The sequence below is a fragment of the Amphiura filiformis genome, chromosome 11 (genome assembly GCF_039555335.1).
Source record: "Amphiura filiformis chromosome 11, Afil_fr2py, whole genome shotgun sequence".
NCBI lineage: Eukaryota > Metazoa > Echinodermata > Ophiuroidea > Amphilepidida > Amphiuridae > Amphiura > Amphiura filiformis.
Window position 1 is genome coordinate 974444 of NC_092638.1, and position 26778 is coordinate 1001221.

Consider the following 26778-nt stretch of genomic DNA (forward strand, 5'->3'; position numbering starts at 1 on the left):
CTTTCATAGGGGGTGTATGGATTTCAATTGGAATAGCCCAGCTGACATGCATGCTGCTTTAAATGTCTATTTCACGGTGCTAGTCTGTGATGTGTTATGTATGTACTTGTTACATTATATATCATATGGGGTTTAGCAATGGAATGTATGCTGGTACCTTGCCTGATATCTTTAGTTGGGCTCGTAGAACAGGGTTTTTTTGTCATTGAAAAAGTTGTGAAATTGATTTTACCAGCAGGGGATGCGGGTAAATGGTTAATTTTGAACTCCAAATGTATTGTAGACATTTCAGGCCTATATGCCCTGTACTGTGTCCAATGCAACGATATCTTGGTAAATTGGTGTGGGCTTGTTGAACATTAGATCATTTTGCAAGGTTTGAGACCACTTTGATTTATCTTGATGTAATTGCATCATGAATTCATTGAAATTTGTTTGTGCTTTGTCTGTATAAAGGGGTGTTTGTGTAGGGGCGGGTGTGGGGGTGTGTGCATGTATTTGTAAAGACCTGGAAATGAGGACACACACCCAGACATATCAGAGTAACGGAGGACACCCAGCAACTGAGGATGTCCATGGTTCCCTCAATACCTATACCAGTGTATTGTAAACAACATTAAGTAATGCATATAATGCTGTGCCTCGTTGGTTGATGTAAAGTCGGGTAATGGTGGGTGTGTAAAAGACAAATTTGTCCACAGTTTGGAACCTCGCTTCAAGTGTGCAAGTCCTCAGTTAGAGAAAATGTGCAGGTCCTCGTTTGCTGGGCGTTATCGTTACAAGTAGGGATGTGGCAGAGGGGGTTGAGTGAATGTTTGTAGGTATGATACAGAAACCCATGTTCCGGTAGGTATAGTTTTCTCCTGTAGTACAGGTTTAGAAGATCATCATATCACAGACACATCATATCATGACATAGAAATCAACAGTGTTAGATTAGTATTATCACATACAAGCAAGCATATGCCAACATTGATGTCATTACCACATCATATCATGCTATAGATATTAACAGTGTTAGATTAGTATTATCACTACATACAAGCAAGCATATACCAATCATTGATGTCATTGGCATATCATATCATGCCATAGAAATCTACAGTGTTAGAATTAGTAATATCACTACATACAAGCAAGCATATACCAATCATTGATGTCATTACCGCATCATATCATGCCATAGAAATCTACAGTGTTAGAATTAGTAATATCACTACATACAAGCAAACATATACCAACATTGATGTCATTACCGCATCATATCATGCCATAGAAATCAACAGTGTTAGAATAAGTAATATCACTACATGCAAGCAAGCATATACCAACATTGATGTCATTACCGCATCATATCATGCCATAGAAATCAACAGTGTTAGAATTAGTATTATCACTACATACAAGCAAGCATATTGATGTCATTGCCACAGAAAATACAGTATTAGTTTGTATGACTGAATTGTGCATGGATAAATGTGACATGTTTATGAAAATTGGTTGGATCTGGACATTAGAATAAATAGAGTCAAAAATCAAAAGTAACAGGTCAAGTGTAACATGGCTATATATTAAGTTAGGCGAGAAAAGAAGACTCATAATGTATATTGATATGGCGTACATGCTGTTGTGTTCAACACTTACACAGAGGATGATTTAAGCACTTCCCACCACGCCACTGTGTTGACTTGCGGTTAGCACAGCTGTGTGAGTGAACATGACACCACTGCTCGCACATTGCATTGACGGGCATGGTTAAATTTGAATTTGGACTGATATATTTACAATAAAAAACGCATTCAAAATGCTAGTCGATTTCACATGTTATGTTACCTACAGAAGGTGTGAATTATCCTTTATGCATACATCACTTTTGTTCTGAAATCGACCAAGTAATAATGACACACGCACAATTCTTAAACAACATCTTTTGTACAGAATTCAATGGGATTTGAAAAGTAAAGTGGCAGTTGAAACTCTAGTGATAACACGTTTGCAGTGCATGATGGGGCTTCCTTAAATCATCCTCTGACACTTACACTAGTTACATGTTGCGTAATGCGTCACTGGCATCGATGACTTGATCTGTATTTTGGCCATTGACCCAAAAAATAAATGGTCAGTTCCGATTCATTCTGAAACATGCCATATATGTGATGAGAGAAACAACATGAGTCACACATTGCTTGCTGGCTCCATGCCATTGCCCAGGAGGGACTGGTCAATTAAATATACACTGCATGTGTTTGATCAAAAATGAAAAGAAAAATCATTTTGATCATGCTGAACTTGGATAAAATCAATTTTGTTATTTTAAATTACATGTTTTTACACAACATTTGAGTTGTGTATAATAGGCCTAACTTTGGGTAAAAAGTACACAGCGTTTTTAGTGTGCAACACAAAGTGGGTGCGTTTAACCTTATTACGGTGTATGTCATTGTGTCGCCAGCATTTGACTCATTTTGTCTTCTCATCACAACTGCATGTGCACTAGCATGTAAATATCATAATTATTAGAGACAAAGTTCTGTGAAATCAAAATATGTAAAAATTATGTTTTTCTAACTGAAAAGAAACAGTATAACACAGATGATATGCAGAAGGTGTCAAGAAGCAACAAATGTAGGCACAGAAGTAGGTAAAGTTTGATAGACAAAAATGACCAAATCCAATGCCCACAGAGATATTAACCCTGCAAAGACACCAACAAGAATCTACCTGAAGTAAGCAATACAAAAGTGCACTGGCACAAGCAATAAAAATCACTGCACATTAGAGACAAACTAAACCAAACAGACAGAAAAAACTATTGATGTTTTGAGCAAATAAGCTGCTTTTCTTCAGGGACAAACAACAAAATATAAAATCAAACAGCAAAAACGGCATGCAGTAGTTTAAATTCAAAATCAAGTCAAAAGTAATGGCTAGTCAAATTGAACTGGTAGAAAGCAAGACAACACCTTGGAGCTAAATAAGCAATGTTTTGACACTATGAGAACAAGCTATATGAAAACATTTGATCAATTTCACAGACAGTAGCGACACCAGGAATGTTTTATGGGGGGGGCATGGGGGGCAAAGTAAATTTCTGGAGGGGGTGCAAAATCAAGAAAAATGGAAATTTACATAATTTTTGGGTTTTTGCCTTCAAACTTGGCGGGGGGCAAGAAAAAATATTCTGGGGCCACCTTGCCCTCCGTAAGCGCCGCCACTGTTCACAGATAACTCTCTGGGAAATCTATCGTTTAGTTACATGCAAATTATTTTTATTAGAAAATATGATCTAAAAATAATGTCAACACATTATCCAATAGACTTCATAACAAGATGTACCAATTTTATTTTGATTAACTAAGGGTAACATTTGATTCTTTTAAAAAATAAAAAATATATTGGGCTACCAAATCATGGGTGTGGGAACCCTGAATGCGCTATTCCATTTGAAATTCATACACCCAATGGAAGACATGACCTTAATATCCCACCCATGTAGATTTTAAATGGAGTCACCATAAGGTTGTGTCTTCCATGGGGGGTATGGATTTCAACTGGAATAGCCCAGTGATGTTCAGATTCATCACAAGGATCAATAAATAAATCAATAATAGAGCAGAAAACATCTTCTACAAAAGATCATATGATATTAAAGACGACTTCCTTCAAAATATTGTATTTATGGGAAATAAAAACAAACAGTGAGTGTTCTTGCTCTAAGTAGGAGCATTACTGTGTTCTTACATCGCAAATGTAATATGAAGATTTATATTGACAAAACAAAGTTATTTAGTTTGAAAATCAGAAGTACATCATATGAAATGTTATGCTCTAAATATTAGATAAATAGTGTCATACAGAGAAGATGTCTTACCCTTCCCAGAATCCTTTGCACATTATACATCACCTCATTTCATCAAATGACACTTCTATTACTTTGTATGTGTTCATTTGTTTTCAAGTTGAGAATAAACTGGCTAAGTGGGTCGATAGTCATGAAATAAATGTAATTTGCAAGATCTGGATGTGCTCTGTTCATTGAGGTAAATTTTGTCACTGTCGACCCATGTTGCACTAGATAGCAAATCGGAACAGAAATGCATTGTGGGAAGTGTAAGATTTCTACTCTGAGTGTCATCCATGGTAATGGCTAGCTCAAAACTTAGCTATTAAGATGAACACAAGACCAAACAATTTTAAAGTAAGCAAAATATTACAGAAATAGATGATCAGATTTAGGTAATGGTGCTGAACAAACAAGCAAACAAATAATATGCACATATTTATTAAAAGCTTACAACAAGAATCTCGAAGCGCTTTGCAAAGCATTAAAAACATGAGACAATATGCTAAAAATACATAATAAGCAGGCAAAATATATACAGAGTTAAAATCATAATAAGAAAAGACATACAGGACACTGCAAGTGGATGTTTATGGCAAAACATATACAAGAGAATAGCCAAATCATTCACTCGTCTTGCGACACAAAACAAAATTTTGCAAGACAAGGGCACAGTGAATCGACAGGCCATCCCGAGTGAATGAGCAAACACCACAGGTGAGAAAAGGTGCCGTCGGTCAACCGTTGCCCCGGTCAAAAAACAGTGGAAAAAAGTATTCAATCACAAGAATGGCAATAAGAAGCAAGCAAACAAACACCTCTATGCAATGAATGTGGGACAGATTTAGCTTAGAGAAAGAAATATGAATATGTTTGAAATCCATACATCCCTTATGGAAGACATGCCTTTAATCTCCAACATAGGGAGTGTAGATTTCAAATGGAGTCACCCATTAAGGTAACCTCATTTGAAATTCACACTCTCTGTGTGGTCATATCTTCCATAGGGGGTGTATGGATTACAATTGGAACAGCTGATTCCCTGCAGGTCTTCTGTTTACCTGATTGCATGTACATCATCATTAGGCCTGAAAAATTGTTTTGATTGGTGTAACCCAACCGACTCTAAAAGTAGGCACGACTATAGACTTTTAAATAAAATGCAAAAGTTCAAAGTGAAATTTACAGTTTTAAAAGCATGTGTGAAAAAGAATCCTTACTTACCTACCTTAATATTTTTATGTTACACCAATCAAGCATTTTTCTTTTTTAGGCCTTACCATGATGTTAACCCACTGGACACTGCTGATCATCTAACAGCATTTGTGATTGGTTGATAACTTGAAATGTTCATTTCAATTGCCAATTATGACTATAGGGTTTAAACTATTTATGGTCAAACTTGCATTTGCAGATGATCTTATTAATACCCTCCATGATTGGTTCAAAATTGGACACAATATTCATTTTGGCCAATCGGCAGGTAGTTCTCATGGGGTTAACATTCTTTCTGTTATGTTTCTATTCCAGATTGGTGCCTTCTTCCTTATCAACTTATGTCTAGTTGTCATAGCGACACAATTTTCTGAAACCAAGCAACGAGAAAGCCGACTTATGGCTGAGCAACGCAAAAGATTCCGTTCCACTAGTACAATAGCAAGTAATGGCGAGCCCGGAGGCTGCTACGATGAAATCCTCAAATATCTCGGACATCTAGGGAGGCAGCTGCATGAGACGATTTCAGAGGTGGCGAAAGAGAGCCAACAAAAAACACCAACGGGTAAAGTTATGCCTGCTATTTCTTTACAAAAGAAAAACAAAAAAGAACGAAAGCTATACATTTGCATCATCACCACCATCATCACCATCTACATTATCATTTTGGAAATGGAAATCATGCACCCCGGGCTAGTCCTGAAAACAGTGATATAGGATCGTCACCTACGAGGCAAAATCGCCTCATTGTGCCTAATACAAATGGCAGTATAGGACCCAGCAGCGAGTCTTTACATTCAATTGCATTTTGCACAGAAAATTTATCACGACTCGAACCGGTAATCTCCAAAACGCAATCCAAGTCTTCCCCGCATCATCACGTCATGGCAACACTTTCCATACATAGAGCTTCATCCATTAATTATCCAACAACCAATTCCAAAGACACAAGTCAGAGCATGGCACTCGCTAAACTCACAACCGAGAGGGCGCTTAACCAAATGTCAGATATTACGCCCAATAAGATGCAAGAAAAGTGGAGGGAGCTAATGAGCAGCGGCTCGGACTCGTTGGGAAAATTTGGCAAATTGCCGTCTGCCAAATCGGACACCTGCAACAAAGGTAAGTGAATTCAACAACCTTGCCATATTGCTCTTTGGTTTTGGTTGTCATGGATACAACTTGGTTGCTGTGGTATGGTTTGAGACAAGATGGTTGGAATGATGTATATATGAAAGCAAGTAAGTATTTAAAAGTTGGATAAATCAGCTTATTCGTGACCTGGGTGAGTTATGGAAATCCATTTTGGCATGTGTGCATGATGGAAAAAAATCATTAGTAAGTATCTAATATGCATCAACAAAAGAATAGAATTCAACAACATCAAAATAATCATCATCTGCGAAGTTGATCTTATCATCTAATTAACATCAAATTGTGAACAAAAAGGAAACTATAAAGATATGAATGTTGTATCATCCCATGTTTTTGTGGCCGATTCAAATTTGCAGCATCTCATATATTTTGATTTTTTTTAAAGATTCAAAAATTTTAGAATTGTACATTTGGAATCAGCATAAGAAATTAATCAAAGTGAGTACAAACCAGCCTAGTTCAGTTGTTCTTGAGATAAGTCTCAGAAAATATCTTAAATTTGTATCTTGTCAACTCGATTACATATTTTCACTACCAGGAAGTAAAATGCATTGTATAAAAAATATTACCATCTATGCCTGGTATGGCAGGGTATGCATGGTACAGCGGGACAGGCTCACAGGAACCACCAGGTAGGCATTATTGCTGAACATCATGAAAATGTTCTATTTTTCAATAAGTGTCAAATCTTACAAGCCATTAATATCATCAAGGGCCTGTTTCATATACAATCTTTCAATTGTATGTACGAGCTAAGTTTGATCAAGCTTAACATAGATTATGAGTGTTTGACCGTTTGTGAAACAGGCCCCAGGTCAAGTGAATAAAATGGTGGACAAGATGTGTTAATAATGATAGCATCATATGCATGCATTAATGAATACTCATTAAACATAAAATATTAACAGTTATCAATATTCATTTGCTATCACCTAATGACCTATTTGTCACAGGACAGTAATGAATATTCATTGGTTTAATGGCCTATATGTCATGGAGTAGTAGGCCTAGTGAATATTCATTGGCTACCATGTAATGGCATATTTGTCATGGGATAGTAATGAATATTCATTGGCTATCACCTAATGACCTATTTGTCATTATGAGACAGTAATGATGCCATCTAATGACCCATTTATCATGGGACAGTAATGAATATTCATTGGCTATCACCTAATGACCTATTTGTCACGGGACAGTAATGAATGTTCATTGGCTATCACCTAATGACATATGTGTCATGTGACAGTAATGAATATTCATTGGCTACCATCTAATGATTTGCTTATGAATATTCATTGGCCATCATCTAATGACTTGATGGGTGAATTTCTTTATATTTGGTTATAGCTCATAATGGTTCATATTAGCCATAAAAGTTAGCAATCACATACCAAGGTTGATATAAACTTTTTTTCATCACAAGAATGCCATATCTAGGAGCACAATGAGTCTCTGGTTGCACATTTATATGATGAAATCTTTAAGGAAACCAATAAAAGATAAAAGTAAATTAAATTAAACTTCAACACTACTTGTTTATTTTTGCTTAATGGGATCGCTTTCGAGGAACTTCCTCATCATCAGCTAATGTTGTTGGCTCTGATGCATTTCTTGGAAACAGCTAGAGATCAACCTGATCAGGTGACATCACACTCGATGACGTCACCGAAGTGTAGCCGTTTCCAAGAAATACATCAGAGCCGACAACATCGGCTGATGATGAGGAAGTTCCTCGGAAGCGCTCCCGGTAAGCAAAAATAAACAAGTAGTGTTGAAGTTAAATTTAATTTACTTTCATTTTATCACAACTACGTGTGAATCTGCAATTCTATACAATAAAAGATGGTTTAACAAAGAAATTCAGCCAAGCTAACATAAGGCTATCACAGATATGTATCTCCCACCTGTTGCACACCCTTTTTATTTCTCTATGCTGTCTATTTATCTCATGCCTTTATAACATCAGCAAAAACACTTTTACATCACATAATTATAACTATTTGGTTTTCACATTATATTCCAAGAGGTGTGTTATTAAAGCAAGCAGCAAAAGGACTAAATACCCCAGCGCACATCACACTTCTTCTTGCTTGGCTCTTTAAGAGCGTTGAGAATATTGAACCAGATCCAGATTAAAATGTGTAAATTCAAAAGTTTTAAGCATTTCCATGCTTACTCAAATGCTAGTTTTATAATTCACTGCCACTTGCCGCTCCAAAGACGATTTTGGTTTACTGTGCAGAAATGCTAGCGGTGAAGAGCGGCAATCACTCCAGCGCTTTGCCCAAAGCAGTAGATCGCTAGGAGTTGAATTCAAGTCAACCGGGAGTGGTGCCGCTCTATCATAAGAAAACAGGATATGATATCTGGTCATTGATCACAGAGCGGCAACATTGGTTTCCAGAGTCATGCCGCTGCCACTCAGCAACGTGCTGCTGGATGAGATCTACTTGCAGAAAAGTGCACGCAGCATGATGAAGTGCCACACCACACAGTGGCAAGCGGCAGGAAAGTATGCAACCAACTAAAGTTTTGATTTGCGAAAAATTTGAAAGTGAAAAAAAAAAAGACAAGCCAATGTAAGATTTGCAATTTAACAAGTTACCATGGATGTAAATTTAGAACCTTGAAGTATAATCTTACACGAACAAAACTCATTAAGCTTGTATGAAAACTGACCAGACAAGTTGGCAGGTCAGGTGTGAATCCCAACAGAGCCCTGACAACGGTCCTATCTGGCTAGTGGGCATTAAACAGTCAGTGAGAACCATGTTTGGCAAGCTTTGAGACCCTCTTAAGGCTGATGTTACCAATTGGCAGTGATATCCTCTATTCTGTTACTTTGACTTGTTTTATTTTGCCAGGGATTATCAGTGACATGCCAGACCATGTTTGGCAAGCTTTGAGACCCTCTTTAGGCTGATGTTACCAATTGGCAGTGATATCCTCTATTCTGTTACCTTGACTTGTTTTATTTTGCCAGGGATTATCAGTGACATGCCAGACCAAAATGACCCGCTATAAACGTCCGATTTTTGCATTTTCAAAACAAGTCTATAGATGTGCAAATGAACCAAAGAAAGTAATCTATAATTAAAGACAGAGATAAAAACAATTTATCGCGTCTGATGACACTGTCAATTACGAACCTTGATTGGTTACACAGGTTAATCAGCGCGTAAAAGGAAGACCGATCTATCTGGTGCTGATCGGAGAAAAGGAATAGCAGTAAATGGCGAAAAATTTCGTACTTTTACAAGGCAAAAAGCAGCTTTTCTAGGCGTTGTGGACATGGTGACTTCACCAACGAAAGTTTCCTACTATAAAGACCTAACTTTTGAGATGGTTTGCATGTCGAAAGGTGCAAAATTAACAATATGGCGCCCGGTTATAAATCCGCGTTCAGCAAGTCATCATCACGACACTTTGTAAACAAACCGTGCTCGAGTTTGATTGACAGGTGACGTCAGACGCGATAAATTGTCTTTATCTTTGTCTTTCATTATAGTCAAGACAAAATTTACAGCATGAAGGCTGAGTAATACTTTTATTATTTTGGTGAATGAGCTGGGGGGGGAATTTGGAAACCATGGCTAACAAACTTGTGTTTTGTTAAGCTAGCCACCCGGCTGCCCATCATTTTAGACAGGAAGTTTTCTCCTGGGACGGACAAATTTAATACCTTTGACAGATGCTACATTATAATTGTAGGTGTTGAGAAAGGCTACCAGATTTGCAACACAAGGCCATAGCAACATATATTTGAACTCGTTGAACCCCAATGGGCTGTAGAAGTCTGGTAAATGTTTTAAAGGTCAAATTAGGACAGGAAATTATATTCAAATGACGGGAAACCCTCAATTTCTAGCTAAAGCCCTGATATCAATTTATACAGTTAAGAGCGAATTAATTATTTTAATGGAGCAAAAAATATTTTACACAGAAAATCTCAGATAATCCCTGTACAGCTGTCTATATATCTATTGGGCTATTCCATTTGAAATCCATACACCCCCTATGCAAGACATGACCTTAATCACCCACACAGGGAGTGTGAATTTCAAATGGGGTTACCTGAATTAGTGACTCCATTTGAAATCTACCACTCCCTGTGTGAGAGATAAAGGTCATGTCTTCCATAGGGGTGTATGGATTTCAACTGGGATAGTTCATCTGTTTGTGTTCTTTCTGTCTTCTTCTCTCTTTTTGCTCCTTATTATTATTATTTGTGTTATAATTTGATCATTCCTATTTTATTTTGCATTTGTATTTTATAAGATGCTTTTAACAAACTCATTTCAATATCAATGTAATCTCCATAGGTACTACTCAGTTCCTCTGGTTGGTTAATTACATGATATAATGATCTGAGTAACCAATCAACATACAGCTATGATCCCATAGACACTATTGACTTTCTTACAGTGCATCTTATTGGTTAATTATTTGATATAATGATCCGAGTAACCAATCAACATACAGCTTTAATCCCATAGACACTATTGACTTTCTTACAGTGCACCTTATTGGTTAATTATTTGATATAATGATCCGAGTAACCAATCAACATACAGCTTCAATCCCATAGACATTACTGACTTTCTTACACTGCCTCTGATTGGTTAATTACATGATATAATGCTCTGAGTAACCAATCAAAATAGAGCTGTTAGATCTATTATCAATATTCAGTCCATACTGACTGTTTTTGCCATATCTCTTATAGGCTCAGTACATGATATAGCCCTCTTTGTATCCAATCGAAATGGTTCTTAGATTTTCAACTGTTAGTGCCCATGGGGTTATACATATTTTGGGTTTGTCAAAAAGAATCGTTATAATGATCTTGTCTTTTATATTGTTCTTGTTCTCTTTCTTTATATGTGTTATACTCAAATATGGTGTGATATCTATTTATTTGATTTTTACAGAAAAAGCACCTGAAAAAATCAAGCTCACACACCCCCCACTTGGCCAACGTCTTTCAGCACCTCCCTTAACGAGACCCCCTTCGTCCTTGTGTCCCACCCCACAACTCACCCCTCATCCATCCCCACACCCACTACCCCACTCCCCACATCTTCATTCAACACACCTATGCCCACCACCTTCTCCCTGCATTTCTGTCCATTCAGGGTGTCCTGTTCATGCCGTCCAAACTCCATCTCCATGTCCGATGCATCATACGCCGTGTCCAAGTCGGTCATCTTGCCAGTCGCATGCGTATTCATCCTGTCCTCACGTATGTACGGAGCATCAGTCAGATGAGTACGAGTGGACGGATTCAGAGTCAGATGATGATGATTCATCGAGTTCGGAGGAAGACTCAGAAGAGGGAAAAACCAAAAAGCAGAAGGTGAGTTACAAGGTGACAAAATGGGCTATTCAATTTTAAATCCATACACCCCTTATGGAAGACATGTCCTTAATCAGTTCAGTTCAGTTCAGTTTAATTTCATCAAATTCCATCCATGCAAATAATTGCAATATAAAAAAAAAGCTTTTACAAACATGGTATAATATGGTGATAATGATCTTCCACACAGGGAGTGTGAATTTCAAATGGGGTTACCTGGATGGGTGACTTCATTTGAAATCTACACCCCCTGTGTGGGAGATTAGGTCATGTCTTCCATAGGGGGTGTATGAATTTCAACTGGAATACCCATACCAATATTTACCATACCAGAGACCAGCACATTCCAATCCACGTCTCAAATTTCACTTAAACTTTCTGAAATTAACAATGCCGGTGGCCCAGAGGTCCAAATAGTTTGATCAGCCTTGTTAAAATTTTAATTAATGGAGACTTTCATTTCCTATGGTGAATACCATGCATATTGAACGTCTCCATTCACTAATATGTTAAAAACTATTAAAGTACGGACAGTCCATTGAAAGTACGATGTCCACTTTCCTTTATAATTTCAAATTGTTTTAAACGGGTCCAGGGTTTGTTATCAACCATTGTTGACTTGTTTTGGAACTCTAGTATTGTTTTTGGCAAAAAAAAAAAGAAGAAAAAAAGGCAAATCCAGTTTGATTTGTGTGTGCTGAATCTTGTAGTTGATCATGGTGTATTTGTTATTAATCGTATTATTTTCCTTACAGATGCATAAACGTCCCAAGAACATAAGACAGAGGATCAGCTTTAAGATCCGCGAGATCGTGGAGAGTAATTATTTTATGCAGGGAATCTTGATTTGTATTCTCATCAACACACTCAGTATGGGAATTGAATTCCATGGTCAGGTAAGTCTACACAGAATTATTATAAATAAGTCATTGTATTGGGCTATTCCAATTGAATTTCACACTCCCCCTGTGGAAGATTTTGGAAATATCTTCCACAGGGGGAGTATGTTTTTCAAATGTAATTGGTCAGGATTAAACATTTTGAAACCCATACTCCCCCTGTATTATGGCTTTATCTATATCTTCCACTGGTGTGAGTATTTCAAATGGAAGTTACCCAATTGTCTCATTCTATTCAAAACTTATACTCCCTCTGTGGAAGACTTTAGCTAAATCTTCCACAGGGGGAGTGTGGATTTTAAATGGAACAGCCCAATTCTATGAGTATGCCATTGGTTATCACAGTACTGGTACAGCCGGTCCCTAGGAGACACCTGCAAAGAGATCTTCTTCTTATCATGTCTATACATGCTAGATATTGTGTTTCAGCCAGAGCCTGACACAACTCTTAGTTAGCAATGGGCGCTTCCAGATATTTTTGGCCCTACCCCTAAAGAAGACAAATTTGACACATCTGACCTCATAAATCATAAGATAAATGAAATAAGAAAAAACAAAGGATAGAACATAGCCAGCAGTACATAGAGTATCATGCCTAAGGATTTCATCACAGTCTTACCTTAGCATGCTGGTAAGCAGCGTTTGAAATGGTGTTAATCGATAGTCGATAACCGATAATGATCAATCAGCTATGAATATTTAATTGGATTCTAAAAATAATGATCACGGACTCTCATGTTCAAAAGTGTGTATGTGTAGGGGGGATGTATATAGCATGTTGGTGCTCGCAATTGCTGAGGATGGCTTTTTACCCCTAAAGAAGACATGGGAAAACTCAAACTTTTTTGGGATTCCCATGTCTTCTTTAGGGTAGGTGCCGTTAATTTCTGTAATAGCCCAATATCAATGTCCTCAGCTTTGCATTCTTGCACTAATAGAGGACATCTCAATATTTGTTCCATGGTTTGTGGTTTAGTGCCACATCCCAGGTCACATATTCGGTGTTTAGATATCCCCATTTTAAAGAGTAAGTTTACATCAGCAAGTACCAGTTGAGGCATTTGCATTCAGTCAAGCTTGAGTCAGTATCAAGGGGAAGTTCTTCTTTGACACTTGGGCGACGAAAAAAGAAAACCCTGTTCTACGGGCCCGACCGACCCAGATTTTGAACAAATTGGGAAAAAAATTTCCTGTACAAATGAATTTTCTCAAATTGCAAATTATTTTAAGATTTTAGTGATTTTTGGGTCATTTCCAAAAAAAAGAAAGGCCGACCGACCGACCCTACTTGAAAGGTGCGTCTGCCCGTAGAACAGGGTTTCTTTTTTTCGTCGCCTTATGGACATGGATGTTGTTGATGGAAGATTGGCATGCCTTGTCTTCCCATAATGCAATTCATAAGGAGATGCAGACAACATAAAAGGACATTGAGATTCTTTTTTGTGCTAGTCACAAATTGATTTTCACTTATTCTATATAAGTCAAAATATATCGCTATCAAAGTCGGTCAAATTCAGTGAGGATGATTTATCCATTTAAATTAATATATCTGATAATAATGCGATACAGTGTCTTCTTTAATTTTGGGATCAGATGAAAGTGCTTTAACATTTCACACATATAGATAAGCCCACAAACCCTCTTGTTAATTTTGATGCCATTTTCCAGGTAAACTTGTCGCCTTTCCCGTCACTATAGTGATAGCTTTAAGGCTGATGTAGAGACTATGAGCTATATGTACCTACCATAATCAATGGGCTATTCTATTTGATATCCATACACCCCCTATGGAAGACATGAACTTAATCTCCCACAGGGGGAGAGTGCATTTCAAATTGGGTTTACCTGAATAGATGACTCTATTTGAAATCTACATCTTAGTGTGAGCAATTAAGGTAATATCCTTGATAAGGGGTGTATGGATTTCAACTAGAACTGCCAATAGAGGGTAGACCGTACTGATGTTATCATATAGAACCTCATTAATGCAATGACCAGGATCTTTGTCAGCTTCTCTTGCATGCCAGCAGGTAGAGTTGTCATACATGGGCATTTACTGGAGAAAGTTTAAATAATATGTGGATCCTGTGTTTTTATACAATTTGACTGAAATTACACTCAGGGATGTAATTTGTCTGTTTTTTACTGATATCAGTTTTTTGGGGGTGGGGGGTGGGTGACACCCTCACAGCCTATTCCACGATCCCTAGCATTTGCCAAAAAGCTAATGCTCCGATCAAGCGTTCGGTACTCACCTGGTACCGCCACTTGATGTAGAGGATCATGATTAGTTTCCATTGAAAAGAAAAACTAAATTGCACAAGTTTCTCTCTGTCTCTACTGTTATAAAGTACAAGAAGGCCCTATCTGCAAAAGCTGCCAGGTGTCATGTATGTACACTGTAGAATGCAGAAATGGACAAATGGCTATAGGGCAGCTATTGCAGAAAGGACATTCTTGCTCTAACACCTCCATATATCAAGGGTTTTGTGCAACATTGTCCCATCTGCAATAGCTGCCAGGTGTCATATTTGTACGATATGGAATGCAGAAATTGTCAAATGTCTATAGCGCAGCTATTGCAGATAGCTGCCACTTCTCATATATGTGTACAAGAGTGCCAAAGATGTTTTACTTTAGTAAAACTTAGATGAGCTTATATACCGCTGCGTAGCTGCAAACGTAACTGTCTCGGCTGAAACATGCATGTAAATGAATCAAAAAAGGTACGGCAAAACTTTTTCGCATCACGTGCGTCAAGTTCACTTTCCAATTATGCAATCTGTAGTTAGGATAACGAAAAGCGACTGGTAAGCAAGTCTACTAAATTACCTCAAAATCTGAAGGAAAAATGGCGGACCCGTCGCGGACCCTTTCCAGAACTAATACAGCATATCTAGCCATTATCAACATGGGGTCATCGGTTTGAATATTTTCCTTATATAAAAAACTAACACCTCCGCTATATGGTATTTCATGATATAACATTAATGGAAAAAAAGTGCACATGCTTTTCGTGTTTCGAATCAGACGAGTAACAAGCTCTATGACATCATGATGTAAACAACGTCCGGGTCATTAATAATTAATTGGGTAAACCCAAATATGGAAACCTCCAAAACTATGCAAATTAGGTGTTCGACGAATCAGAATACGATCAGCCCACCTCCAAAATTATGCAAATGAGTTGAGGCGGTCATGTGAACATGAACACTAATGCGACTCTTGTGTATACCGACCCCTGTGAAGAGTGCTTAAATGGTCAAATTTTCTATAGGGCAGCTATTGCAGTTGGGGCCATCTCTGACAATACCACTATAAGAAGATGAAATGACCTCCAGTAAAGATAAGAGAAGATGGAATCTTATAGGAGGCGGTGGCTATCTGTCATTCTCATCTAAAGCCCCTCTCTGTGTTTAGGCTATGTTCATTTATTTGAATGGATTGTATATGTTATCTTATGCTGTCGGTATATGTGACCTGTTCACACAAAATGAGTGAAAAGTTGTCAGGGAAGAAAAGGAAATATGAAAATTATATACTTAGTTCATTTGAACCTAATACCTATAGATTTAAAAATCTTCTGCTCTTCTCCAGTGTGGCTCAATTGGCTAGAGTGTCGTGCTAGTAATACAAAGGTCGCTGGTTCGAATTCGGCCAGATGCACTGGTGTTTGTTTTTCTTCAACGTTTATGTCTCTGACTGTTCTGGGTAAACATTAAAATTTGTTCAAAAGGAGATATGATTCATTGTTCATGTCAGAAAACAACATCATTCTTCACTGAAATAGTTGAGGTTTGAAGACTAAGTGATGGAGTAACCCTGACAAATTATATACAGAGGCTACCGAAGCTTTTAAATATTGGGGGCTGGCACCTGGCCCAAGTTATTGGGAGGGGGCTAATAGTACTTTTCCATAGCCACCAAAATTATTAGCACCCCCCTCCTCCTTGATTCCAGAGCCACTGATATATCATTTTAAACCAGGTGGTGTATGACGTGCAGTCCCTAAATTCAGTAAATTTTCATCGTCAACCGTGTAATTGAATGGGATTATTTTGAAATTTTAAAACGCTTGAAATATCACAAACAAATAGGCCTATGTTGATAAATAATATAAATACAAGCTAAAACCGTTGGGGTTCGATAATGAACCCCACAAAACTAACAGTATATGGAAAATGCCATACAGCCGGGCGGTTTCACGAGTTGCCGGCGCGATCATGCACATCCGCCGCCTGATTTTAAACCTTATAATTCAGATAATATGCATGAATCTAGGTGTAACTCAAAGTTTAAATTTGCAAGTTTCCTCTCATTTTATGGGATGGAGCAGGTGTCAGGTGACATGATCTGATCCAATCAGACCATACTCACCTATAATGAAATTGTGATATTGGAAAAACTAAGGAGCAATAAACAATAACAAAAATGGACATTATAAAGAGTTACTAACATTGCAACAAAGTATGCTAGGGACATAGAGACTTTCAACATAGTAAGCTTAGGTACTGCACAACTTTATGCCAAATTAGTTAATGGTAATAACACAATTTTCAATTTTGTAAAGTGATCAAGGAAAATGTTTGTGCTAACTTCTGAGATATATGATACAAAGAAGTGTTGAGTTACATCTTTATTTCATTTCTTGTCTGCAATATGGAAAATAAAATGATCAGGAATAGTATGTCCAATTTTGATAAGATAGCATGCTAAATGGCCAAGAATATTTGGTGAAATAAAAAGGACAAATTATTTCACTTGACAAATGTGCCAATTAATTGGGAAAATAGAATATCAAAATGTAATGATTGCCTTTTCCAAATATGATATCACATCTATAGTATTACATTAATGCATTTAATCCATTATGTTCATTGCTGACATTTACCATAATTGTCCCAAGATGGGTCCATTGACATTTTGAATAATATCATAAACATACTCTACAAAGTCAATGTCCATACGTTGATTTGCTAATGGCAATGATGGCACCTAAGATTTAAAACAAATAAGAGCTGCAAAATAATTTCGGAGAGGTAGAAAAATCTGAAAATTTTCACACTCTTGGAATTTCAACAAGATTTTAGGAGAGGAAAAAAAGGGGACAAATAGGGTTATATAGGGATAGGATTAAAACGGGTCAGAAATTTAGAGCAGGAATATCGATTAGGCCTAAATTAAATAAAGTTTGATTAGGCGTAACCCGACCGACCCTAAAATAGGCCCGACCTAGACTTTTTTTTCTTATATTTTTGCCAAAAAATGTAAAAAAATTGAAATTTATAAAAAAATGTTAAAAAAAAGTACCAATTTACGCAATTTACAGCTTAAAATGTGTGTAAAATTTTTTTTTTTAAATTGCGGACCGACCTACCCTAATATTTTTTATGTTACGCCAATCAAACAATTTTTTTAGGCCTTAAGGACCACCATCCCAACCTTACGAGGGTTAAGCTTAAAGTTAAAGTAACTTAAAGATTAGGATTAATGCTGAAAAATGAACATGAAATCCAATGTGAAAGATTTCCCATATAGCATTACCCATAGAGCCATAAGAAATATGTATCGTTCATTTCAAATTCTCTGATATGAGCACAACTTGATGTTTTAATAGATTATTGCCATCACTCTAAGTAAGTGTTAGCCTCAGATTTAAGGGGACTGTTTTATGCACATGGTACACATTAGGGATTGCCGCCAGCTTCCAAAACTTGAAAAATATGGGGTCCACCGCTTACTTGATTTTGTCAAAAGACCCCAAGTCTAGCAGGAGCCCTGGAACACATGCATTGTAAATACATCATAACCCTCTGGATTAGTATAGTGCTTAAATCAAGGAAGGCTGAAATAAAATCTTGAGAAATTGGATTGGCAGTGTGAATATGTTAACAGTTAAATATCTCTGCATTCTGTCAATGTAGTAATCCAAAGATGCAATCTGCTCTTATAGACTTTGTTATCTCTGGAGAATGTTGTGTTTGTTTAATAAAGTAAAGCATTTATAATTTTAATATTAAAGCCAGAATGTATGATCTTTTAAAATGAATATTTTTTCATACTTTTAATGCTTACCTATGTTACAGCTAATTGGAATCAGCAATTTTGAATTAATGTTGTAATTACAACATTAAATCCCCCATATCAGAGAGCACCATGAAACGACCAATATTGCCAGTTTTGTCTCAATGGGCAGAAAAGCTTCCTGATAATTAACTGGTATTATTTCATCATTTTTGACAAAGGATAACAAAATTAAAATTTGATGTAAATCATACATTATGGCTTTAAATATTGGTAGAAATGATGTAACCTTGGCGGATGATATTATGTGATGTGTGGACTGCATTGAGAAGATTGCAATTCAAACCTAAGAATATATGTATTATGATGAATTGATGAAGACCATGATGACCTTGGCATTGCTTTTACACTACGTGGGGAATTTACTATTCTTTATGAAAATTTCACATTATGAAAATATTTTGTAATGTCTGCATTTAATTTCAAGCTTAATTGTATAAAGTCAGTGTGAGTAGGAAGCGCCCTGGGGCAAAGGAGGCAAAATTTGACAAAAACGGTCAAAAATGGGCTAAAAAGTAGGCCTACAATAAAAGAATAAAAAAAATCTTTTAAATATCAGAGTGGCCAGCATCTCATGGATGGGAGAGGCAAGACTTCCATTTCACTTAATGTTAATAAAGATACCAGAACTCTGGTTAGCAGTTGTTAATTCTCTCCTAAGTATATTTGGAAACAGTATGAAAACTGCATCAAAATGAGTAGAAACAAGCATAGTATTGGTTCAGTGGTTCTTATGATAGCTTTTGATATATCAGAAAATATCTCAAAACTTTTTACGTTGATGCCTATGGCTAGCACACAGAGCATTAAATGAGCTTGTTTTTTTAACATTCCCCTAAAAATGTAACTTAAGAACCACTGACCATCATGAAAATATAATGTACCAGGTATTTCTATGTTTAGAAATGTACCAGGTGTTTAGTTATCATGAAGATACAGTTTGAACATGAATACAAAAGGCAGATTTAAAAACTAGCAGCCATTTTGACTGAATACATCAATATGTGATCCATCAAATCAAACCCGTCCAGTTATCAGCCGGCTTCATTTGCAGATAACAATGAAAGAAGATGAGACAATATAAAGAAATAAAAAGAAATTTGAGCTTGTTTTGCCTTATAAAACATTTTTTTCTATAACTGATTTTAACAAATAATGTGTCATTTTAAAGATAAAAATAGCAGTTTATCCTAGGTTTTAAATCTCCATTTTCATTTGTGATGACAATTGGTAGATTTTGATGTGATAGGTTTATACTAGAGTCCAAACTTGACCGTTTTCTAAAATCCATTTTCCGTGTTGTAATCCGTTTTGTAAAATTTGTAAATCTGTGTCATGAATAAAGCTTCAAATGTATAAACAATGATATTAATATCACAATAAAGTGTTCAATATCGCGATCAATATGCTCTGATTGGAATGTTCTCACAAATAATAGGCCGACTATTACGATATTTGGAGGGATATAGGGGTTCATGCCTCAGTAATATACCTTTATTTCGGTATTATTAAACAGTATTTTTATCATAAAATTGACATACACAACTCATGATTGTTTTTAACATTTATTTCTTTTAACAATTTTTGTCACATACAAAAATGTAATTTTCCGTGTTGTACCTCCGATTCTGTGAATTTCTTCCGTTTTCCGTAAAACGGAAAACTTCGGACTCTAGTTTACACTCTTGTTTCATTGCAACACAAGCCTTGTGACACACAGGTGTTCTGGAGCAAGTAGCCAATGGTCAATATCATGTGGGCTAATGGTCAATATCGTTTTGGACGACGGTCAATACCTACTTGAGTGCAATGAGTCCAGGTCAAATTTATTCGCTTGACAGTTTTGGGTTGAGGTTAAGGAATTGCACACAGTGACAGGTTGAAAGTCATAAAATTCTAATGTTTGAAAAAATAATCAAATTAATCTTTAATGAAGACTGATTAATAAGTATTTGGCTTCTTTGCATCAATGACTTTCCAGTACCTCATCCTTCATGATTATCAATTTAAAAAAAAGAGACCATCATTGTTGGAAATTTCCCAATCTTCTGTAGCTGTAGCTGATTCAGTCTGAAGGGGTTACATGTCCAATTTGTGTGTTAATTTGGCAGCCCATTTCCTTGCCTCTTCTGCCAAATGATTGTCGTTGGTGAACCCATGACAGATGTTGTTATTAGAAGTTTAAATAATTAGATTTGAATTGTAATTATAAGTGAAATTAAAACTAACTAGATCTGGATTTCTGATTAAAAATGAAGTTGTTTTCAAGTCTAAAAGAAGATGATATATGATGAATGAAAAATAGAATAGTGACAGTTATGAACGAGTTTAATGGCTTTGTATCTGTTAATTTTTCAAGTATTATGAAAAAGCTAAACATTTAGCTTGGACCTTGGAATATCCTGAGGAGTCCTTTAATCCTTGGTTCAAAAACAAAATATCCAAAACTACCCTCGAAATAACTGATCTGCAGTCATTAACTTCTAAATAGTCTGAAATTGGTAGTTTTATAAATGATATTTGTTTGGTCTCCATTTTGTCCAGAATCGTTACTGTGCATATTAGATCGAGATGTGCAGGGCAGTTGAGATTGAATCTGGTCTTGACCAGAAGTCTGATATTGAAATTGTGCACTTATTCTACCATTACCAAAATTGCTTACCTCAAGAGTTTTCCACTTAAATACACATTTACCCTTATTCTACATACATGTATTATCATTCTAAAAATGAAATTAGAAAACATAGTGCGAGTCCTTAAACAACCATGGCATATGATCACCTCAGGGATGCTATATATAAATGAGATACAAGATGTTGAAGCATTGGGATATGCCAGTTGAAATCCATACACCCCCTATGGGAAACATGACCTTAATCTTCCACACAGGGAGTGTGAATTTCAAATGGAGTCACCTATTCAGTGCCGTCTGCTCCAAAATAGGTTATTCCAGTTGGAAATCTATACACCCCCTATGGAAGACATGACCTTAATCTTCAACACAGGGAGTGTGAATTTCAAATGCATTACCTGATTGGGTGACTCCATTTGAAATCTACACCCCCTATGTGGGAGATTAAGGTTGTGTCTTCTATATGGGGTGTATGGATTTCAACTGGCATAGCACAATGCATTGGTGTATGGAGATGATACGCTTACTGTAGATAGCTCCTAGACATAATTTACTGCAAATGTCAATTTAACATTATGGTGTCTATGTTGAAATTACCAAATAGAAGATTCCCAATGGCATGTACCTATTATGTGGCATAATACAAGATATGTTATTTTCATTATTCATTTGGTTTCACACTTACTTAGGTCATATGCTTGTATGCCATTTTGAACTATTCACACTATCATATAACAGCATTTCTGATTGGTTGATAACTTGAAATTTTAATGTAAAAAATTGAAATCAACGTAAAAATTGAGATATATTTCATTTTGAGAATGACAATTATACTTTATAGGAATAAAGGAACGCGTTTAGCCCATTTAGTTAAGTTCCAGGTGCACATCCTATAACACAATGCATATGTACACTTTCTTTATCTGTGTCAATATTAGAATATTGATTTCAGCGGAGTATTGAGCTGTATGGAAAAAATATTTATAATACAGGGTGTTGACACTGTGCGTTGTGTCCCTTTGCCCCCTGTCGAGTAAGCCGCCTCCATTCAATTTGTCTGCTGCTTGTGTCTTTGCTTCTTGTGGGTTCATTCCCCCAGGTCCCTCTGAATTTGGTCCTTCCATCTGGTTGGTGGACAACCTGGTGATCCTTTCTTGCTGAAGTCATTAATATAGGCTTGGTGGGGAAGCTGGTGTTGAGGCATCCTGAAGATATGCAGGGTATACCAGAATTATTTCCTATTTTTTTGCCAAGTTAAGCATGCAGCTTTTTATTAATAATATTTTTTGGGGAAATTAAACCTGATCGATTCTGCTACTGAAGAAAATTATTTTTGCATAAGCAAGTGATATAAGGCAAATCGGCCCTCTTTGAATCCTGTTTCCTATTTTCCTGAGATAAAGACTAATTTCCTAGACTAGAATGGCTCCTGACACCAAGAGTGCATGCCTATCGTGATTTTTAAACATGAAATTATATTCCTGTCTCTATTACAATCACAAGGTTAGTAGTGACGCAAGTTACGCAACACAATTGATAAGTAGCATGTCAGAATGAACGTCAATATGAACAATTATGACTTTATTATTGCAATTTCCTTTCATGTTTTTATCTGAATGTAATTATCGCTATAGATTTTTACACAACATTCGCTAAGGACACATGTCTTTAACTCAGGAATTATACAGTATACACTTGACATGACCTGATGTAGGTTGGTATGAAAACTCATCCACAATAGCATCAGGTCAAATTGTAATATTTAGTTGGTTGATGGAGTTTGTTGAACTTTGTCACTTGAAGTGAGTGTGTTTTTCTTCCTGGTTTTAGTGTTGATGACAATGAAAATGAAAGGTTACTGCAGTTGATTGAACATTAGACTGAGCATCATAAGGTTTGTTCAGAAGGGAGCTTACCTCTGTGTTAGTGTAACACCAGAGCTGCCAAATCTTCTTGATCCTGGAGAAGACTTCCTCTGACAATCTTCTGTCTTCTGCAAAACATATTAAATCTTCTGCATTTGCAGCCATCTGGCTAAATCTTCTGCATTTACAGCCATCTGGCTAAAAAATCAAACCAAAATCAATTATATGCCCACTGTCCTGTCCGTTTGCAAAAAAACTAGGTTGAGTAGCCTTGGAAAGGCATTTTTAATGGTCTATAAAAGCTAACATCCAGGAGCTTTCGGGGGCGCTGATCCCACACAAGGGCCACTGCCCTTGTTTGGCGCGAGAGCACCACATCCCAAGCTTTTTTTACACTTAGCAGAAATCTTCTGCATTTACATATTCCAATGTTGGCAGCTCTGTAATAGGGAGGTAGTTGAAAGTCATCATTTAACACTGATGCATGTCCACACGGCTCCTCCTCAAAGCGGTTAACTCTATAAGCACTCTGTATTGTCTGCAGTGATTGCTTAGTTTTGGTGCGCTACGACAAATATTTCTCAGTGGTAAATCTTTTGTGTTAATCTTTTTGGTGTTGGTTAATGCAATACTTGTTCAGACGGGCGCTAACACTAAGCTTTTGTTGTATAATTTCAAATATTTTTTCCTACATAATTACAAATTCTGATGGAAACCTTTAATTTTCATTGAGTATGCATTTCAATAATTCCAATTACTTCATTTAGCATTTAGTATGTTAAAAGATGACTGGAAAATAGCAACATTTCATCACTTTTGCTGTTGTATAACCACGACAACCTGTGATAGTTTGTGAAAAGTTTTAGTTGGTAGTGACTAGCTTTGGCACCAATTAGGATGTAACCGAGTAAAGTGAGCTGCTTCTCGGTCAAATTGATTTTGTGATTCAACCAAAATGAGTACTCAATATTTGCAGCTACAATGAAATTAGCATAGCACAGGAACCAATAATGCCAATTTTGATGGGATATTCATCATTTTGAATATTGCAAAGCAAGCTATAATACTCCAAGAAAATTGATTTTTGCCTGACAAAGGACCGGCTTGGGTTGATCATATCGCTTATACAATCATGACAACCAACATTGACGTCATAGGAGGTCTAGCTAACCTTGTCAATGTCACAAGCATAAATTGCTCCCATATGAAATATTTTCCAGTGGGAAAATATTCAGATATAAATGCAAAGTATTTTCTGAAATTGGCGGATATGATTCCCAGGAGGTCAGGAATCATGAAGAGTGTTGAGCTTTGGGAACTGAGAACCAAGTTTGGGGCAAAATTGGGGTTTCCGAAATTTTGCTATGTTTTTGAGGGTCTAGTGAACTAAAATTGGCCAAATGGCTGTGGAGCTAAAGAAATTGAACATTTTTCCAAATTTGAGCTAAAGAGCTACACAATATTGTCAAGAGTTTTATCCAAGGTAAGGATGAAGAACTGAGTCGTTTTCAACTGGAGCTTAATCTCCAAATGTGTGTCTTCCGAACTGTCAGAGAGCCTAAAAATGGGGCCCTGGACCACCGCAAATTACCTACCACCTTTACATGTGAGTTTTTTCTCCAGATATATGCCCAGGATGTGGATTTGGATTGAGGCTCAATTTGCTACAAGAAAATGGGTGAAACTTGCTTGTGGGCATCGTGAAACTATTCTTTTTTTTATTTATTTTTTTTAATATTTATTTTTGGGGTAAATTTTGCCCCTCCCTAATGCACATCCCCACCTAATCTAAAGAGAGCACCGCCATAAGAACTGCACTACCACTGGGGAAATGACTGTTGAATACTTGATCCAATATCTAACTTGCAAATAGAAACCATAGAAGCCATGTACTATAATCTGCTTGACACTGATGTAAATCTTAGCTTGGTGGTATTACACTGACAACACAAAGATGAAAAATCCAATTTTGATTTTGCTCGAGCTAGAGAGGAACCATTTCACCTGCCTTATTACAGGCAACCTTGACCAGGGAAGACAGAAATAGATAGAATAGTTTGCCTTATTGAAGATGTACATAAATAACTAAAAGTATATTGAGTACTATATCTCGTGGGTTACTAGGCATGTTGGTACCATTTCACCCGCCTTATTACAGGCAACCCTGACCAGGGAAGACAGAAATACATAGAATAGTTTGCCTTATTGAAGATATACATAAATAACTCAAAGTGTATTGAGTGCTATATCTTGTGGGTTACTAGGCATGTTGGTACCATCTCACCTGCCTTATTACAGGCAACCTTGACCAGGGAAGACAGAAATAGATAGAATAGTTTACCTTATTGAAGATATACATAAATAACTAAAAGTGTTTTGAGTGATATATCTTGTGGGTTACTAGGCATGTTGGTACCATCTCAACTGCCATATTAAAGGCAACTTTGACCAAGGAAGACAGAAATAGATAGAATAGTTTGCCTTATTGAAGATATACATAAATAACTAAAAGTGTTTTGAGTGATATATCTTGTGGGTTACTGGGCATGTTGGTACCATCTCAACTGCCATATTAAAGGCAACTTTGACCAAGGAAGACAGAAATAGATAGAATAGTTTGCCTTATTGAAGATATACATAAATAACTAAAAGTGTATTGAGTGCTATATCTTGTGGGTTACTAGGCATGTTGGTACCATCTCACCTGCCTTATTACATGCAACCTTGACCAGGGAAGACAGAAATAGATAGAATAGTTTGCCTTATTGAAGATGTACATAAATAACTCAAAGTGTATTGAGTGCTATATCTTGTGGGTTACTAGGCATGTTGGTACCATCTCACCTGCCTTATTACATGCAACCTTGACGAGGGAAGACAGAAATAGATAGAATAGTTTGTCTTATTGAAGATATACATAAATAACTCAAAGTGTATTGAGTGCTATATCTTGTGGGTTACTAGGCATGTTGGTACCATCTCATCTGCCTTATTACATGCAACCTTGACCAGGGAATACAGAAATAGCTAGAATAGTTTGCCTTATTGAAGATATACATAAATAACTCAAAGTGTATTGAGTGCTATATCTTGTGGGTTACTAGGCATGTTGGTACCATCTCAACTGCCTTATTACAGGCAACCATGACCAGGGAAGACAGAAATAGACAGAATAGTTTGCCTTATTGAAGATGTACATAAATAACTCAAAGTGTATTGAGTGCTATATCTTGTGGGTTACTAGGCATGTTGGTACCATCTCATCTGCCTTATTACAGGTAACCTTGACCAGGGAAGACAGAAATAGATAGAATAGTTTGCCTATTTGCTGTAAAACGTTTTGTGTTTGCTGGGAGTCCTTGTGAAATTCTATCTGCCTACTGATGTTGCCATACCATGGGGAGAGGAGAGGGGGGATAAGGTTGTCATAGGGTGATTGGTAAATGCATTTGTTTTGAAAAAAGAAGAGAATCAAACAATATCATGCTGTTTATAATGTAATGCATGCTTTCAAAAAGTGGCAGATATTTTTTCAATATAAAGTGAGTGATAATGGCCTATTCCAGTTCAAATCCATACACCCCTTACGGAAGACATGGAAGACTTTAAAATCTCCCACACAGGGAGTATAGACTTCAAATGGAATCTATTCAGGTAACCCCATTTGAAATGTTTGTGGAAGATTAAAGTCATATCTTCCACAGGGGGGGTGTATGGATTTCAACTGG

General features: G+C 36.7%; 1 protein-coding gene across 1 annotated transcript in view; it reads left to right on the plus strand.

The window, feature by feature from the left end:
- LOC140164180 (voltage-dependent T-type calcium channel subunit alpha-1G-like) overlaps positions 1-26778 on the plus strand; it is a 188979-nt gene that overhangs the window by 61103 nt on the left and 101098 nt on the right. The window contains 4 exon segments of the mRNA XM_072187422.1: positions 5372-5653; positions 5656-6178; positions 11146-11570; positions 12326-12466. Coding sequence (XP_072043523.1) covers positions 5372-5653; positions 5656-6178; positions 11146-11570; positions 12326-12466 — 1371 coding nt within the window.